The sequence below is a fragment of the Lissotriton vulgaris genome, chromosome 1_1 (assembly GCF_964263255.1).
Source record: "Lissotriton vulgaris chromosome 1_1, aLisVul1.2, whole genome shotgun sequence".
Classification (NCBI taxonomy): domain Eukaryota; kingdom Metazoa; phylum Chordata; class Amphibia; order Caudata; family Salamandridae; genus Lissotriton; species Lissotriton vulgaris.
The window spans coordinates 180,650,104-180,668,169 of NC_141685.1; the positions used below are offsets into that span (position 1 = coordinate 180,650,104).

The 18,066-nt window shown below is 49.5% G+C and overlaps 1 protein-coding gene across 1 annotated transcript in view; it reads right to left on the reverse strand.

Moving 5' to 3' along the window:
• LOC147738078 (uncharacterized) overlaps positions 1-17,600 on the reverse strand; it is a 50,868-nt gene extending 33,268 nt beyond the window's left edge. The window contains 1 exon segment of the mRNA XM_086925025.1: positions 15,206-17,600. Within this exon segment, the coding sequence (XP_086781151.1) occupies positions 15,206-17,600 (2,395 nt within the window).
• Positions 17,601-18,066: the final 466 nt, after the last annotated feature.

Here is an 18,066-nt window from a genome sequence, read left to right on the forward strand (position 1 = left end):
CCATTGACAATGTCAGAGAGTCCTGTCATTGAATGGATAATACACGGAATTATCACAATTCCGATTACAACTTTCCGATTTAAAAAGTGCCTTGAGTACATACCTGCTGGCCAGTATGAACAATTGGGTAAGGGATATGTAAAATCCGAAAGGAAATTACCATACACTCATTCTTGCTATAGTGACAGTGACAAAAATGTATTTCTTAGTGGTAACAACTGTAAACACTCACTAAGCGGTATACTTTTGTGTCAGGGTATTAATTTACACGGAGCATGTGATGGAAATTCAAACAACCTTTCATGCCACCAGCTAGTCACACCTGCAACTCAGATAGAGCCCTTCTTTATGCAACTCGCAAACGGGAGTTACATTCTTAGAACGGATCACAGATGTTGTGGCCTGACGCCAGGGAAAAGTTATCTAGTACAAGTAACGTCCATGGTCAAATGTTGTATGCAAGCATTGTTCCCGAGCGGGCCTCCAGACATAGTGACTCCCCTCTGGCCTCGTCTGAATCTCTATTCTATACGAATTGATACATTAAGCAAAATGAAATCTGTACTTTTACAGACAACAGTGCCTATAACGTCATCTAAAGAGACGTATGATCTTCTAGTCGCAAGGACGGCTACTGAGGTTCATGACCTTTTATCAACAAATTGCCCCGTGCATTTCGTAGAAATGTTCAGCCAACTCCTTAACATGTCTAGTGCAACAAGCATCCCAGGCATATTTAAGACAGTCTTTACGGGACTGCTAACACCCTTCCAGGCAATTTTGGGAATCTTTCCTAATTTTGTGCACTCCATTTTTGGCGGCATACCATTATTTTTGGGACTCGTTGCAGGGATTCTATTTTTGACCCTCCTGCTACGTTATGGCAAGCCTCGGCTCAGCCATAGCTCCCATGGGAATGGAAGAGACAATCCTAGCAATGCGCTACAGGGACAGGATAACTAACGTCCTCGGATTGGCCAGGCTGAGAGATCTAAACATGACCTGGTTCCTTTCATTCAGACCGATATGGCAAAATTGCATTTTACCTGTGCTACGGTGTATGCTTTGCGGCGATGAATGCGTGTTGGACATCTGTCTTTCACTTCCATCAGCAGTACCAATGGACGTCGATACTTTGCTCAGTCCAATAACGGCTCACGCATTGTGTTGTCCCCAGCGGCTACCAATCCTGATGACGGCATTTGTGGAGACTCCTGTACTACAGCAAAGTTGTAACAGTGGAGCGAGTGACAAAAGCAACATCATCCAGGTACAACGTTCTGTGAGCATTGCTGGTCCTGCCTTCGATGACAGCAATCATTCTCACACCTGCCAAGTTACAGCGCTATCTAATTTGGTTGAACTATCACCTGATTTTGTAGACCAATTCTTTGAGAGCCTGTCTGATACGATGTTCTCACCCATAGAGAAACAATAACTTTTGAGAAGCTTTCCGACACACAGCGTTCCCATGAACTCTGAATTCGGCCTTCAGTTTTGATCAACAAAAACTGCCAAGAGCTTTGGAAATCTATTTTCTTTGAATTGGACAATTTTTCTAATATTGACCTTTTTTGGCACGAACAATTCTTTGCTTAACGTAAAAACTATTCTTAGAGAACAGAAGCTTCACACTTCTATTTCTAAACACATCTAGAGACATAACAACATTACACCAGCCTCTAGCACACATGTTATTACAATGCATTTTTATGTGATGATTTATCTCGCCTTTTCTTCTGTCAGAGATACTTCATGTGTAATTCCCTTTGCATAATCGTTCATTGATCTCATATGCAATACTTTTTGAATGATTACTTTGCTTTAAAAAAAAAAAAAAACGTACAGTACAGTACCTAAATTCCATGTATTACAAGTACGCCTATTTCGAATGCATTTATGTATTTTGGGGTGGGCAATGTTACACATGCATCTTATTGCTTAGTTTTAGTAATTTTGATGGACATGAAAACGTGGAGTGGGTGTTGCGTGCTTATCTAGGTTCCTGATCGATACTGTGACCTTATGCCCCTATTCGGCTATAAATCCATTTATTCCCTATATTGGCATAACCGTTCAAGTGCGATTTTCTGAAAAGTCATCTCTGGCCTCACACGAACAGAGCCACATTCCAGCATGACTCTCTGCTACTTCCTTTGCGACCAATTAGTGCAATGACAGAGCAGCAGTCACTATCTGATATTCCTAGATAACACTCCGAGTTCTTCAACAAGATAAAAACTTAGCAAACCTGGAAATCCCCGCTTGCTATGTTTTGATTAGTAATGGAACTCTAATGAGCAACTGATAACTGTCACTTCCTAGTGACATCTTTAATTGACGTCTTATGTCCAGCAAACTTGCGTCAAACCCGGCACCTGTCAGGTATAAATATTACCAACGTTGCCTTAAGCAATGTGAGCTGCAAGCTACTGTTGCTGATGCTGGCTGCCTGCAAGACCCCGTGTTGGTAAATCTAGCACTCTGTCGCTGCAGCCTGCTATCCTGTGGTGGTGAAGCTGCTGATTACCATTATCGCCGCTACAGCGCGAACTATGGTGCAGTACGCTTAAGGAGCTGAACAGACGTCCCTCTGCGAAGACATCCAGCAGATTCCAGCTGCCCGCAGACGCTGTCCCCCCTCCTTCCTCGACGCGCTGAAGAGAAGCCGCTGCATTTCTCGTGCAGAGAAATCCAGTCCCGGCGCTTCCGGTTTACCCTTGCGGGTGACTGGGATATCGAGAGAGACCCCTGAAGGAGATACCAATCCTCCATCATTCTATTCAGAGGTATGGTGTTGACTAAACCCTTAGACGAGAATTCTTGAAACAAACCTTGGCAAAACCAACTTAACTTAAAGCTACTTACTTACTCCCCTTTCACGTGTTAGGCTTAGGTCAGGCACACTGGGGTAGGCTTAGTTAGAAGCACCAGTTGAGTATGTTAGCCTAATGTATATATGACTGTATATATGTTTTATTACTTTTAAACCATTGTATGGCTAAGAAACCATATCAATGCTTTTACAGTTCTATTTCGCAATACTTATCTTACTGTACGTACTTTTTATAATAACAATTATTGCAATTGTGGCAATACATTTCTCTTGTACGAGAAGAAAGACTGTTCAATAAATGTTAACCCTTTATTGATACACGCCCGTCTCTCTATTCTCTACATCTCGTGAAAGTAAACTGCACTAGACTGACTGAGTGAAATACATGTCTATTGTTTCACACGACCCTAGAGATTGACTCTTGATCTGAGGAGCAAAGTTGTCATGTTGCACGGTTGTTGGAAAACTGAATCCCTTCTTGTCTGTGCCAGGGAAGCTGATCACTTCCCATGCAGAGAAGAAAGTTTCCAGTGACCTCTGAGCTAGTTGGTAACACAACCCAATTAAGTTTAGCATAGTCAGTGGAGGCCTGGAATATCCGCAGTTCCACGTCGATACTACTGTTTATGTTATTCCAATGCGCAGGGCCTAGTGGGAAACTAGGAACTACACTACACTTTGCTACTACTTCTCCATACTCTTGGAGGCTCTCTTACAATACGCTGACGGCCCTAAATAGGGTTGTGGGCTTAACGCTGTGTCTATCTGGACCTGTGTTCTATTCTTTACCTACAAAAGAAAAATATATTTCAAACAAACTATTTGGGCGTGTTCATTACAAGAAAGCCACAGGCAGGAACATACTCCCGAAATTAGACCGGTGTCGCAGGGATACCCCAAATTGGCAGGCACTCCGGCTCTCCTTACTGGGCTGGGTGGCCATATTTAAAGTGATAACCCTCCAGGATCTCCTGTACATCGTGCAAAAAACGTCCTTTAAGATCCCACCGGACATTTTCTTCCAAAAGGTAGACTGAGAACTTCGGCTCCTGTTGTGGGATGGTGGCACTTCACGCTGAGTAAGTTGCAGAGGGGAGTTTATTAAGGTGGACTGGCGGTCCGGAGCATTCTCAAGTATTACTGACCCACGCAGCTGGTGGCGGTCAACAACTGGGTTTTTGCGGACCGTGAGGAACCTGCTTACCGGGTAGATAGATTGGCCATGGGCAAGAGAGGTTACCCCACCCCGGTGTTGTATCGAAGAAAGTTCCGCCAGCCTCGGCCCAGAATGTGACGTAGGGGGTCCGCCGACCCATGCGGCGCCGTCAGGGCCGATTCAACCTCTGACTCGACCTCCGACAGCCACCTGAGTGGAGGGCCCGAGAGGGGCCCGAGAGGGGCCCGGAGGGGGACGAAGGGCCCCCGACCAGCCTCGACCCAGAGCGGGACAAGGTGGTCTACCGACCCCTGTGGCGCCGCATGGGCCAGCAGGCGCCGACGCCGTAGCAGCATCAGCTCAGCCGTGGACAAGGCTGTCGCCTGTCTAGAGGGCCGAACAGGGCTCTGGGATGCAACCCGAGCCTCGCTGACCTCCTGAGACACCACAGCGACTCTGGCAGGAGTTTGCGGCGAGGCAGAAGCGCCGAGGTCCGAAGGTGGGAGCCCCGAAGGGCCGAACCCCAACAGCACCACATCCTCCAAGCCTGGAGACGAGCCAGGCGGCGCCGGGGCGCCGCGGAGGCCCCCGCGCAATGCAAGGGATCAGCCAATGTCCTAGGAGGGGAAGGAGAAGGAGACACCAACGAGGCCTGCAAAGACGCCGCATATGTCTCCATCTGGGCTCACGACGCTCCCTCACCGGGAAACGGTGGATAGGAGGACGACACGCAAGGCTGCATTACCCATGAAGAGCCCTTGCCCCCGGCAGGCCGAACACCAGCCCCCGGGGACAAGCTGCGACACTTACCCACTGGGGAGCGACGCTCTTGCGACATCGGAGACGCCGACGATGACGGACGCTTCTGATCCATCCGCATAGGCTGATCGAGGGGATCTTGAGAGACGTTCCCGCCGTGACTTCGGCTTCAACTGTTGGCACGCCTCACAATCAGTGGTGCCCTGATCTTACCCTAACACCACATGCAAATGAGGTGAGGGTCCGTCGCCGACATAAGGCGCCCACACGACGTGCATGTCTTAAAGCCCGAAGGCATTCCCACACTGTTCCACCAAAAGATATCACAATGATGAAAGAAGAATGGGCCTAAACAGGAGCAAACAGAGACCGTATCTGCGTTGCATGCAGAAAATAAAAAAAACAACATAGGCGCGCCGGGGTGGGACTTATGTGACCTCGCTTATGTCTTGTACGCAGACGACACCTGGGCGGAGTCGCCTGATGCCATCTCCCCGGCACGCAGGGATGCTGTGGCAAAAAGATTTCCAGATCCAGTCTCATGCCTGGGGATAATTCTATGTCAAGGAATCTGCAGCTAGTAGTCTCTATCAGATACTGAGGCTTTTGTGCTTAGTACAGGTTTAATCTTACGGTGTGTGTGTGGGTTAATTTGAACCTTGTGGTTTATTCTGCACTTGTTGTTTATGCGGTGTTGTCACATCCTTCTAATTATAAAAGGTATGTTACAGGAGACTAGGTGTCTCTTGCCTGTGACTTCTGAGAAAGTAATGGTTCACAGTTAACAGCAGCAACATTGTAAAGTGTCAAGAGCTTGATTTAGAGTTCGCTAGCCGAGTTACTGGCCGGGTTACTCAGACACAAACGTGACGGATATCTTGGCCGCCGTATTACAAGCACTACTGAATATATTATAGGGGAGCCTTGTTTCTTTCCTTCGTACTTTCTATTTCTCTTGTTTTTATTATCTTTATTTTTTTTTTTTTTTTTTTTTAACATCATTTTTATTGCATCACCAATATAAATGTACAGACAAGATATGCAGCAAAAGATTGCACGACATGAACCGATTCGGTTGATGACATTCGATCTTCATCCGAAGGGATCACCCCGCTCTTGACGCGGGTGGCTTCATTTCCGTTCTGGTCCCGTACTTCTTACATTGTCTGACCGCTTCATTTTGCACATAACCCTGGAATGCTTTTGTGATTTACGCCCCTCCCCCTCCCCCAATTTCGGTACCCCAACATCCCTCCAAACGAGCTTCCTACCCGCCCTCCCCCGTGGTCGCGCTGCGCTTGAGTAACCATGTATTAGTGCCCGGTGTGTTGTAGGAGGAAGCAAACAATCGCTAAGGTGTGTTCTCCTGTATAGTGTTGGGGTCTGCTCCGGCTAGTTCGCTCTCGCCTTCCTGCCCCTCATCGTCCACCTCCCTGAGCGCCTGTACCATCACTTCCCATGCAGTCGCCCTTTCCAGTGCTTTCTCGTCATTCGACCTCCAAGCCATCTGGTACCGTAGGGTACTATCACACGCTGCCCATCTCAGACACTCCCCATACCATCTTTTATACGTGGGCCCCACTCTGGACTTCCAATTTCGTGTGATCTCCCGCTTGGCCAAGATAAGCCCTAAATCTATAAATTTACTTGACATCGTATTTCTAGGTGTATGTGGGAACCAGTGAAGGATGCCAACTGCTTTAGTATACTGGATATCCCTGTCCGTCGCGCCGTTAAGGGCCCGTCCAACTTCCTGCCAGTAGTCGCCTAAAGAGGGGCAATCCCACAGCATATGACATAGATCCGCCCCCGCTGTATTACATCTGGGGCAAGCAGCGTCGGTCGCCCCAAAGTACTGTTGGATTTTCCCGGGCGTGAGGTATGCCCTGTGGATAACATAAAAGTGGATCAATTGGAACCTGGCATTCCTCGAGCTCTTCCGCGCCCTCCTCAGCAGTTGGCCCCAGGTCGTGTCTGGTATCTCCACCTGGAGGTCCAGTTCCCACTTGGCCTTCAGGGCTGCCAAAGGTTGCAAGGCCTCCCGCTGCATCCTCGAGTATAGGCACGTGACGGCCTTAAAAGTTCCCGCCGCCATCATGGCGTACTGGCAAGCCATCGAGGTGCCTGGTTCCTGCAGCCCTTCCCCCCAGTGGGCTCGCATGGCGCCCGTGACTGCCGCGTGCAGCAGGTAGTCACCCCTCGGTAGGTCAAATCTCTCCTGCAGGTCCCGAAACGGTAGCAACACCCCATCTTCATAGAGGTCACCCAGCACGTGCACTCCCGCCTCCTCCCACCCTAGCAAGCGTGACCAATCACCTCCATGTGGGAGGGCAGTGATCATTCCCAGCGGTATTTCGGGGGCATACATACGGCGGACACCCGCCCGCTTACGGGCCCGGTCCCAACATAGCCGGAACGTCTGTTCCTCGACCGTCAGGTCTCCCACTCGGAGTTTCTGGTGCAGCGTAATATAAGCCAGAACGTGTCGCGGGGTGCCTTCGGCTCTCGCGTCCTCGGGACCTCTATAAACTCTCGCCACCTCCTGAGTAAAAGTCTGCAGCTGCGCGGCGAGGTAATATCCTTCGAAGTCCGGCACTGCCATACCTCCCTCATCTTTGGGGCGTAACAGCGTGTCGAGCGCTATGCGTCTCCTACCCGTGCCCCACAGGAACGCTATAATCAGTGACCTCAGGCGTTTGAAAACCGAACTCGGGATCCATACTGGCAGTGTCCTAAAATAATACAAAAGCCTGGGCAGAGCTATCATTTTAAGCAGGGAAATTCTACCAGCCAGGGAGAGCGGTAGAGTCGCCCAGAAGTCCATAGATCCACGCAGGGCGTTAATACAGCGAATTATGTTGCCATCCAGCAGGTCGGACGGGGCGTGGTAAACATAAACCCCTAGATAATGTAGGCAGCGCGGCTCCCACCGGAGTTCCTGAGCAGTGAGTGGGCACGGCTCTCCCGGCCTCAGGGGAAACAGACAGGATTTAGGCCAGTTGACCCTCAGGCCCGACAACCTACCGAACTGCTCCAGTAGCCTCCGCGCCCCCTGAAGTTCGGCGCCGGCATCGGCCAAAAACATCAACAAGTCATCCGCATATAGGGAGATGAGGTGTGGCCTCCCCCTAAAAGGCAAGCCTGCGTAGTGGCGGCCCAGTCTGGCTACCGCAGCGAAGGGTTCCATTGCCAACGCAAACAGTAGCGGAGATAGGGAACAACCCTGTCTAGTGCCACGCCTAATCGGGTATTGTCTTGAGATCAGTGCGCCCACCCGGACCCTCGCTACCGCCTCAGTATAGAGGACCTTGGTCCACTGTATATATCCGTCTCCCAACCCGAAGCGACGCATTACCTCATACAGGTATCCCCACTCGAGGCTATCAAATGCCTTCTCAATGTCGATGGACAGGACAAATGGGGAGACGGTGTCTGGCCAGTCCGCACCCATCAGTCTCGTAAGTCTACGGATGTTATGAGTGGTATTGCGCGTCGGTATGAAACCGCACTGGTCACCATGAACCAGGCCCGTCATGTGCACTAGTAATCTGTTGGCCAGAATTTTACTGAGGATCTTGTAGTCCGTCGTCAACATAGACAACGGGCGATACGAGGACAGCTCCGCACCCTCTCTGCCCGGCTTCAAAAGTGGGATCATAAGGGCCTCGCACATAGAGCCCGGGAGTCGGCCCTTCTCCTGCGCCTCATTGTATACCTCGCGCAGCCGCGGAGCAAGATGCTCTAGGTATTTGCCATAAAATTCGATCGGTAGACCGTCAAGGCCCGGGGTCTTGTTTCTAGCCATCTGTTTTATAGCACAACCTATTTCTCCTAGGGAGATGGGCCGCCCTAACTCTTCTGCCTCCGAGTCCTCCACTCGCGGCAACTCTAGCCCGTCCAAGAACTCCTCAAGCTCCTCCGTCCCTCCCGTGTCACCACTCAGATAGAGCCCTTCATAATAAGCTCGGAACTTGTTCAGGATCCCGGGTTGGGAGTGGCAAGGCTCCTCCCCTGGTTCCTGGATCTTCATGATCGGCCCTCCCCCCCGGATAGGGTTAGCAAGCCAAGCCAACATCGCCCCCGCCTTATCACCTTCCGCATGCGCCCTCGTCACGTACGCCTTGTGGTCGAAGCTACGCAGCCGCTCCAGCTCCACCGCCAGCCCCTCCCGCGCCCCGCTAAGCCCCTCCTGCAGTTCAGGGTGATTCGGGCGCCTCTTCTCAAGATCCCTCAGCCGTGTCTCAGCCTTGTCCAAGTCATCCAACAGAGTCTTCCGCGCCCCTGCCGTGTGCCCAATACAGTGTCCCCGCACCACCACCTTGAAAGTATCCCATTCAACCGCCCTCGTGGAAGCCGAGCCACTGTTCTCCTCAAAATACCTCTCAATACGTTCACTCAGGGCCTCCCTGAACAACAAGTCGTCCAGGGTGTCAGGTTGCAGGCGCCATGTTGGCACGCAGTTCACAGTCACCATCCATTCCAGAGACATCAACAAGGGGTTGTGGTCCGATATCGTCCTGGCCAAGTATTCCGCCCCCCCCACCGCGGGGAGCACACATTCCGAACAAAGAAACGCATCCAGCCTCACATGTAAATCATGCAGGTGCGAGTGGAAGGAGTAGTCCCTAGTGGTGGGGTGCAACGCCCTCCATGCATCCGTGAGGGCCCAGCTCTCCTGCCATTCTAATCTACGCTTGGCGATCCTATGTGCTGGGGACGCGCGCAGCGGGGGATGGGACCTATCTAGTAGCACATCCTCAACTGAGTTGAAGTCCCCTCCCATGAGGACCGGCCCTGCCAAATAACCCGCCAATTTGCCCGAGATGTTAGACAAGAAAGCGGGCAGATCTACGTTAGGAGCATACACATTACAGAGAGAAATCATCCTGCCTCTCAGCCTTCCTTCCACTGCCACATATCTGCCCTCTGGGTCTACCGACGACTTCGAGACCTGGAAGGGGACCCCCGCCCGTATCCAAATCAATGTCCCCCTCGCAAATGCTGAGAATGTCGTGTAGAATAACTGCCCCCTCCAGCGCCTTTGTAGAGCCGCCCCTTCCTGCTTATTGAGGTGCGTCTCCTGCAAAAACGCTATGTGAACCCCCCTACGCTTGAGGTATGCCTGGACCTTATGTCTGCGCGTCATGGATTGCATACCCCGCACGTTCCAGGTCACACATTTCAACGCTCCAGTACTAGCCATTCCCCCCTACACAACCGGACCCCACAGCAAAGAACAGTGTTCGTATAAGTCCCGCGACCACGGGCCCCCCCCCCACCCTCTCCAAACAGGAAGCCAAACCCCTCCAACAATTACAACCCCCTGAGCAACCCCAACTGCTCGCAACTCCCACCCCCCCAGGACAGGCCCCCCCGCAACTGGAAGTACCCCCATCCAAACCAACACTCCCGACCACCCCTCAAGGAAAGGTGGTAATATTCGCAGTCCCCACTGCGATGACCTTAGGGGCCAGTAAGGCGCGGCTCAATGCTATAAGACCTCCAACAAATCAGCCCCGCGCGCTCCACCCCACAATCCCCACATTACAGCTCCCCAAAAACCTCAAGCAATATCTTTCCACTGCTGCGGGTCCATCGCCCCGGTGTCCAACCAGCGAGTCCATTCCGCCATACCAGTTCATCACGCCTCCAGTATCTCTCCCGAGGTCTGCGGCGTCACAATAGGGCCCCGGGCTCCACCAAATTCCGATTGTCCTGTCTCTGAGCCCGTGCCCGGGGCCTCCGAATCCGTACCCTTCCCAGATTGAGTCTTGGCGGCTCTAGATAAGTCCACCACCGCCTGTAGGGCCGCCTGCCTCTCCGCCTCCGTCTGCGACATCGAAGGCTTCCCGGTCCTCTTGCGGTTCCTTCTGATCCGTTGGGACTGCCTGATCGGCTTTTCCACCTTAGCCTCTTCCTCCCTGGCCTTAGCACCGTCCGTTCCTGCCTTATAAGTGTCCCACCAGTCCCATGCGTCCGCGGAAGTCGTGAAGAATAAAGACTTCTCATCCACCACCACTCTTAGCTTGGCAGGAAACAACAGGGAGTACTTGATGCCTTCCTGGCGGAGCTCCCGTTTGAGGGACAGGAAGTTTGCTCGGAGTCGCTGAGTCTCAAACGTGTAGTCCGGGAACATGGTGACTCTGTTGTTTTCCACTTGAAAGGGCCCTGCCTCTCTCGCCCTCTGCAAAAGCCAGTCTCTGTCCCGGTAATGGAGCAACTTGAACACCACCGGGCGAGGAGGAAGGCCCAAGGCTGGCGGACGCGCCGGAACTCTATGTGCCCGCTCTAGGGAGAAGAAGGGGGATAGGCCTTCTGGTGCTACCTCCGTCCGCAGCCAGTTATCCAAATAGCCCACCATGTCGTCGCCCTCAATTTTCTCCGGCAGGCCCACTAGGCGTACGTTGTTGCGCCTGTTCCTGTTTTCTGCATCCTCGGCCCTCCTTTCCAGCACCTTCAGACGGTCCATCACGTCGGCCATCTGGGCCTTCACCGTTGCCTGGGCCGGGGCTAAGTCCTTAACCGTGGACTCCACGGATTTCACCCTGTCCTTGAGTTTGTCGTGGTCGGCCTTCAGGAGGCCCAAGCCCGTTGCCACCTGAGCTATATCTTGCTGCAGGGCATCCTTTGTGGTGGCGATGGCTTCCAGGATACGATCCTGCATCCGCTGTAACGCCGCTTGGTCTCTCTCCGCTCCTTCCGCCGCCTCAGTGTCGGTCGCGCCATCTCCCTTCCCCTTCGGCTTCCCCATCTGGACCGGGATGGGCGGTGGTCCTCAAGTGTGTACTTGGTCGCCCTCCGAGCGTCGCCGGGCACCGTCCTCCGGCCGGGGTCTCCGGCCCAGAAATGTCACCGAGAAGCAGAAAGCACCGAGCGGTCGTGGCCCGGCCAGCGCCAGTTGCGCCAGAGGTCTGGGGTCCTCGTCTCTGGGTCACTGTCGCACCGTTGTTCCCCCAATCAGGAGACGGTCCTCAACCACCGCCCAAGGGCGCGCCAAGAGTCCATCCGGCACCTGGGGAGAGGCGCGACTCGGCCGCCAACACCTCTAGCGTGTCTGGGAGTGGTCTTCAGTGGGTCTCCGGGCAGATGTCTCCGTCACAAGCTATTCCATGCCATCGCCGCCATTTTGGGGTCCGCGACTTCTCGACCGAGTTCAGCTTTCAAAGTTGAGATACTGCTTTGGGAAGGCTCGGTGTCGTCCTCCGTGGGTCCCGGACCCTCCGCAGTACCGTCCAGTACCGGATAGTGTCTTTTATTCCGGGGTTCAAATGAATTTTCAGGATATTTTCCGGGATCGGGCACGGAGCTCCGAGCTCACGCTGCCTACCTCCTCGGCATCCAAGCCACGCCCCTCTGTTTTTATTATCTTTATTTTACTGCTTTTTCTGTTTCCCTCTATTCCTGATTATCTTTCTTTCATTTCTTAATTTAAGAGTGCTCAGCCTCCTAAAGCATTTTGCTCATTCATTTGAATTTCTTCTTTCCTGTCACGGGGATGACTGCTCAGATATCCTTATAAGTAGGATCTTATGAATTCTGCATGAACCTTTTTACTAATGGCCCTAGTTGAAGGTGTCATTTAGAAGTTAAATACATGTTTCTGATGTGAGGTAGGGTGGGTATGTGTGAGAATGTGTGTGAGAGAGAGAGACAGAGAGAGTGTGTGTGTCTGTCTGTCTGTCTATGTCTGAGTGTGTGTGAGTATTTGAGCTTGGGGAGTCGGCTCTCACTAGACTATACCAAAAAGAGGTAGAGTGTGCAGAGAGTCCAGTGGATCCCCAGAGATTTTACAGAGGCTAAAGTAGATAATACTAATGCTCTTTTGTGGTAGTGTGGGGGAGCAGTTAGATGTATAAGAGGGTAGTTTTAAGCATTTGTTGTGCACACAGTGGCAATAAATGACACACACTGTTGTACCCACAGTGGTAATAAATGACACACACTCAATTAATAAATCTGAGACCAATTTATAAAATGACACTTGGTTTGATTTATTTTGCGGAACCTCAGAATTTCATCTTGAATAAATACGTTTTGCAATAGAAATTCTGTTCAATATAAAAAGTGGACAATTAGTGCTATTTCCAGACTTTGCAATGTTAACCTATGGGGTGAAGAAAACATTCAACATACGTACAGGCAACATCTACTTACAAGACCATTCTTCGGAAGCTACGGTTAGTATTGGACAAGGTTCAGTTCAGAACCAACAGTGCACCACCAGCTGCACAGGGGCGCCCGGGTGCAGGTGCAAGTTCAAGGTTGGAAACCCAATACAAACTAAGGGGGACTGGGGCAATCGGACTGAGGCTGCTTACAGGTAAGTAACAGCGGCTTGGGGGCACTAGTCTCTGGGGGTTGAGGCCAACACTGGACATGGCCCAAGGCAGCACCATGACAACACCACAGCACCAGCGGTACGGGGACACAGGGTGCAAGATGCCAACACAGCATCAAAGACAGGCCAAATTGGAAAAGATCTACAGGCTCAGGCCAGGAGGCCGGTCGAAGGAAACCAAAAGCTGTCATGGTAAGTTTCGATTCTCGGGAACGTAGCAACACCCTTTGTCCTCTTCACCAAAGCCCAGGACGGATGGTTACAAGGGTGCCTTTTTGGTGTCAGAAAAGGCATACCAGAGCACGTCAGGGTTGAATGGGGTCTCCTTGCAGAGGCTGAGGTAACGTCGAGGAGTCCAGATGAGGTTCGCTCATGGTGGACTCTCGCTCTAGACTGACTGGGAGCGATCCTCTAGAAAGGAGCTAATCTAACTAAGGGCTGAGCCCTGAATGCCAGCCTTCTTGACACGGTCCACCAAGATCCCATGGTCGACCCTGTCAAAGGCGGCCGAGAAATCCAACAGCACCAGGGCCTCAGGAGTACCCCTGTCAGCCTTCTTTCACAGGGAGTCCAATACCGCCAGTATTACTGTCTCCGTTGAGTGGGCAAGCCGAAAACCAGCTTGGTGTGAGTCGAGATAGGTGGATTGTTCAATAAAATTGGACAGGCAGTTCACCACATGAGCCTCCAGTACCCTTGCCAGGTGTGGGAGCAAAGAGATTGGGCGGTAATTCAACAGGATCTGGGGGTCTGCACCGGATTTCTTCAGAAGGGAAACCACAATTGCCTCTTTAAAGGCCTTAGGGACACAACCCTAGAATAGAGACTCATTCAGAAGAGAGAGGGCTGGAACAGGGAGGACGGTGAAGGCTTCTTTTAGGACGTGTGATGAGAGACATAGACATCATGTAAAGTCAGGTTGTTAGAAGCTTTTCTGCAACTCAAGATACGCCTTACTTTTCACCTCATGTGGATGCATTGCTCATGTTTAGTGAGATCTCCATTCTGAGTATAACGTTTGTGGCTTTCCCCTCCTGTATAAGGCTTTAGTCCAGTGTGAATTCTCTCATGTGAAATGACATTGTATTCGTGATTAAACCTTATCTGACATTCAGATCACACATAAGGCTTTTTTCCCCTGTGTGAGTTCGCTAATGTCAAGTGAGAAGTAATTTGTAACCAAAATGTTGCTTGCATTTCGAGCACTCATAAGGTTTTTCCCCAGAGTGGGCTCTCTCATGAAGCATAACACTGTCTTTAGAAGTGTGGCTCACTGGTTAGAAGCGGCAGACCCTGAAGCAGAGGTCAGGCCCGGGACCAGGGTGCAATTCCCGACGCGGCAGGGTCTTGGACTCAATGTCCGCGGACTCGATAATTCTCGCTTCGGTGCCTACTCTAATCATAGGTCCCACTCTGCAACTCTGGGCAATGGCTTGCTTAATCTCCACAATGGCCCCAACAGTGCTGGGATGCCTGGCTTCACCTTGGGGGTGATCAGGAGGGGGCATCTCACAGGGAAAGCCAGGAAGGGTTCCACAGCGGTATACATCGCCAGGATGCCCTGAGATGGGGCGGCAGTGCGCTTTTACAAGTATACACACATTTACATTCTCATTTAAGATTCAAGCTTTTATGGCATACGGATTTTATCCAGTGTGGAGTTTCTCATGGTGAGATAGCGTTTTTCTCTGCAGCTTTTCTGGCATTCAGAGCACTCATAAGGTTTTCATCAGTATGGAGTGGATTATGGTTAGTGAGGCTGTGCCTATCAAAATAGGGATTTCTGGCATTCACAGCATTGGTAATGTTTTTTCCCTCTGTGTGTCTGCTCATGTAGGTGAGATTGCATTTAAAATGGATGCTTTTCTGGCATTCGGAGCACTGAATTATTTTGATGGTGTGTTTTCCTATGGCGCTTGTAACCATCTCTACCTCTGAATCTTTTCTGACATTTAGAGCACTGATAATTTTTTTTCTCCAGTGTGGATTCTGATATGACAATTGAGTTGATATTTTTGGCTGAAACACCTTTGGCTTTCGGAGCACGGATAAAGTTTTTCTCTGTGGATGCTTACATGCTTAGCGAGAGCCATTCTTTCACGGAAACATTTCTGGCATTCAGAGCACTGATAAGGTTTTTCCCCAGTGTGGGTTTTTATATGCTTAGTGAGATTGAATTTGTCACGGAAACATTTCTGGCATTCAGAGCACTGGTAAGGTTTTTCCCCAGTGTGGATCTTTGTATGTCGGTTGAGTTCTCCTTTTAGACTGAAACATTTCTGGCATTCAGTGCACTGAAAAGGTTTTTCCCCAGTGTGGATCTTTGTATGTCGTGTGAAATCTCTTTTTATACTGAAACATTTCTGGCATTCAGAGCACTGATAAGGTTTTTCCCCAGTGTGGATCTTTGTATGTCGGTTGAGTTCTCCTTTTACACTGAAACATTTCTGGCATTCAGAGCACTGATAAGATTTTTCCCCAGTGTGGATCTTTGTATGTCGTGTGAAATCTCTTTTTACACTGAAACATTTCTGGCATTCAGTGCACTGGTAAGGTTTTTCCCCAGTGTGGATCTTTGTATGTCGGTTGAGTTCTCCTTCAACACTGAAACATTTCTGGCATTCAGAGCACTGGTAAGGTTTTTCCCCAGTGTGGATCTTTGTATGTCGGTTGAGTTCTCCTTTTACACTGAAACATTTCTGGCATTCAGTGCACTGATAAGGTTTTTCCCCAGTGTGGATCTTTGTATGTCGGTTGAGTTCTCCTTTTACACTGAAACATTTCTGGCATTCAGAGCACTGATAAGATTTTTCCCCAGTGTGGATCTTTGTATGTCGGTTGAGTTCTCCTTCAACACTGAAACATTTCTGGCATTCAGAGCACTGGTAAGGTTTTTCCCCAGTGTGGATCTTTGTATGTCGGTTGAGTTCTCCTTCAACACTGAAACATTTCTGGCATTCAGAGCACTGGTAAGGTTTTTCCCCAGTGTGGATCTTTGTATGTCGGTTGAGTTCTCCTTTTACACTGAAACATTTCTGGCATTCAGTGCACTGATAAGGTTTTTCCCCAGTGTGGATCTTTGTATGTCGGTTGAGTTCTCCTTTTACACTGAAACATTTCTGGCATTCAGAGCACTGATAAGATTTTTCCCCAGTGTGGATCTTTGTATGTCGTGTGAAATCTCTTTTTACACTGAAACATTTCTGGCATTCAGTGCACTGGTAAGGTTTTTCCCCAGTGTGGATCTTTGTATGTCGGTTGAGTTCTCCTTCAACACTGAAACATTTCTGGCATTCAGAGCACTGGTAAGGTTTTTCCCCAGTGTGGATCTTTGTATGTCGGTTGAGTTCTCCTTCAACACTGAAACATTTCTGGCATTCAGAGCACTGGTAAGGTTTTTCCCCAGTGTGGATCTTTGTATGTCGGTTGAGTTCTCCTTTTACACTGAAACATTTCTGGCATTCAGTGCACTGATAAGGTTTATCCCCAGTGTGGATCTTTGTATGTCGTGTGAAATCTCTTTTTACACTGAAACCTTTCTGGCATTCAGAGCACTGATAAGGTTTTTCCCCAGTGTGGATCTTTGTATGTCGGTTGAGTTCTCCTTTTACACTGAAACATTTCTGGCATTCAGAGCACTGATAAGGTTTATCCCCAGTATGAATCTTTGTATGTCGGTTGAGTTCTCCTTTTACACTGAAACATTTCTGGCATTCAGTGCACTGATAAGGTTTATCACCAGTGTGGATCTTTGTATGTCGTGTGAAATCTCTTTTTACACTGAAACATTTCTGGCATTCAGTGCACTGATAAGGTTTATCCCCAGTGTGGATCTTTGTATGTCGTGTGAAATCTCTTTTTACACTGAAACATTTCTGGCATTCAGAGCACTGATAAGGTTTTTCCCCAGTGTGGATCTTTGTATGTCGGTTGAGTTCTCCTTTTACACTGAAACATTTCTTGCATTCAGAGCACTGATAAGGTTTTTCCCCAGTGTGGGTTCTTATATGCTGAGTGAGATTGCCTTTTACACTGAAACATTTCTGGCATTCAGAGCACTCATAAGATTTTTCCCCAGTGTGGATCTTTGTATGTCGGTTGAGTTCTCCTTTTACACTGAAACATTCCTGGCATTCAGAGCACTGATAAGGTTTTTCCCCAGTGTGGATCTTTGTATGTCGGTTGAGTTCTCCTTTTACACTGAAACATTTCTGGCATTCAGAGCACTGATAAGATTTTTCCCCAGTGTGGATCTTTGTATGTCAGTTGAGTTCTCCTTTTACACTGAAACATTTCTGGCATTCAGAGCACTGATAAGGTTTATCCCCAGTGTGGGTTCTTCTATGCCGAGTGAGACTGTTTTTGTCACTGAAACATTTCTGGCATTCAGAGCACTGGTAAGGTTTTTTCCCAGAGAGGGTTAATGCATGTCGCCATAGAATCTGTCTTAAACGAAACCTTTTCTGGCATTCAGAGCACTGATAAGGCTTTTCCCCAGTGCGGATTCTCATATGCTCAGTGAGATGAGATTTACAGCTGAAACTTGTTTGGCATTCAGAGCACTGAGAGAGGTTTTTCCCAGTGTGCATTCTCTCAATTTCAGTGAGATGAGATTTATGGCTGAATCTTTTTTGGCACGGGTAACTTTTTTCTGCAACTTGGGTTATTTTGCTTTGATTGGGGCGGGTTTGAACACTGAATTTGTTCTCACAGCTCGTCTTTTTATAAGGTGTATTCCTAGAGTTACATTTAGTTTTTGCTTGCTTATATGCCACAGTGAGAGTGAACCCGATTTTAGAGTCGGGCTTGTTTAGATAATGTTCAGCACTTATCTCTAAAAGAAATTGTGTGTAATCTTCTTAACACTTGAATTGAGCAAAATATGTCTGGATGTAGCCCGTTAAAACATGTTGAAATGTTTCTAGCAGATAACAGTCTTTTGGTTATAGCCTTTCCAGCAGCAACTTATGTTGTGAC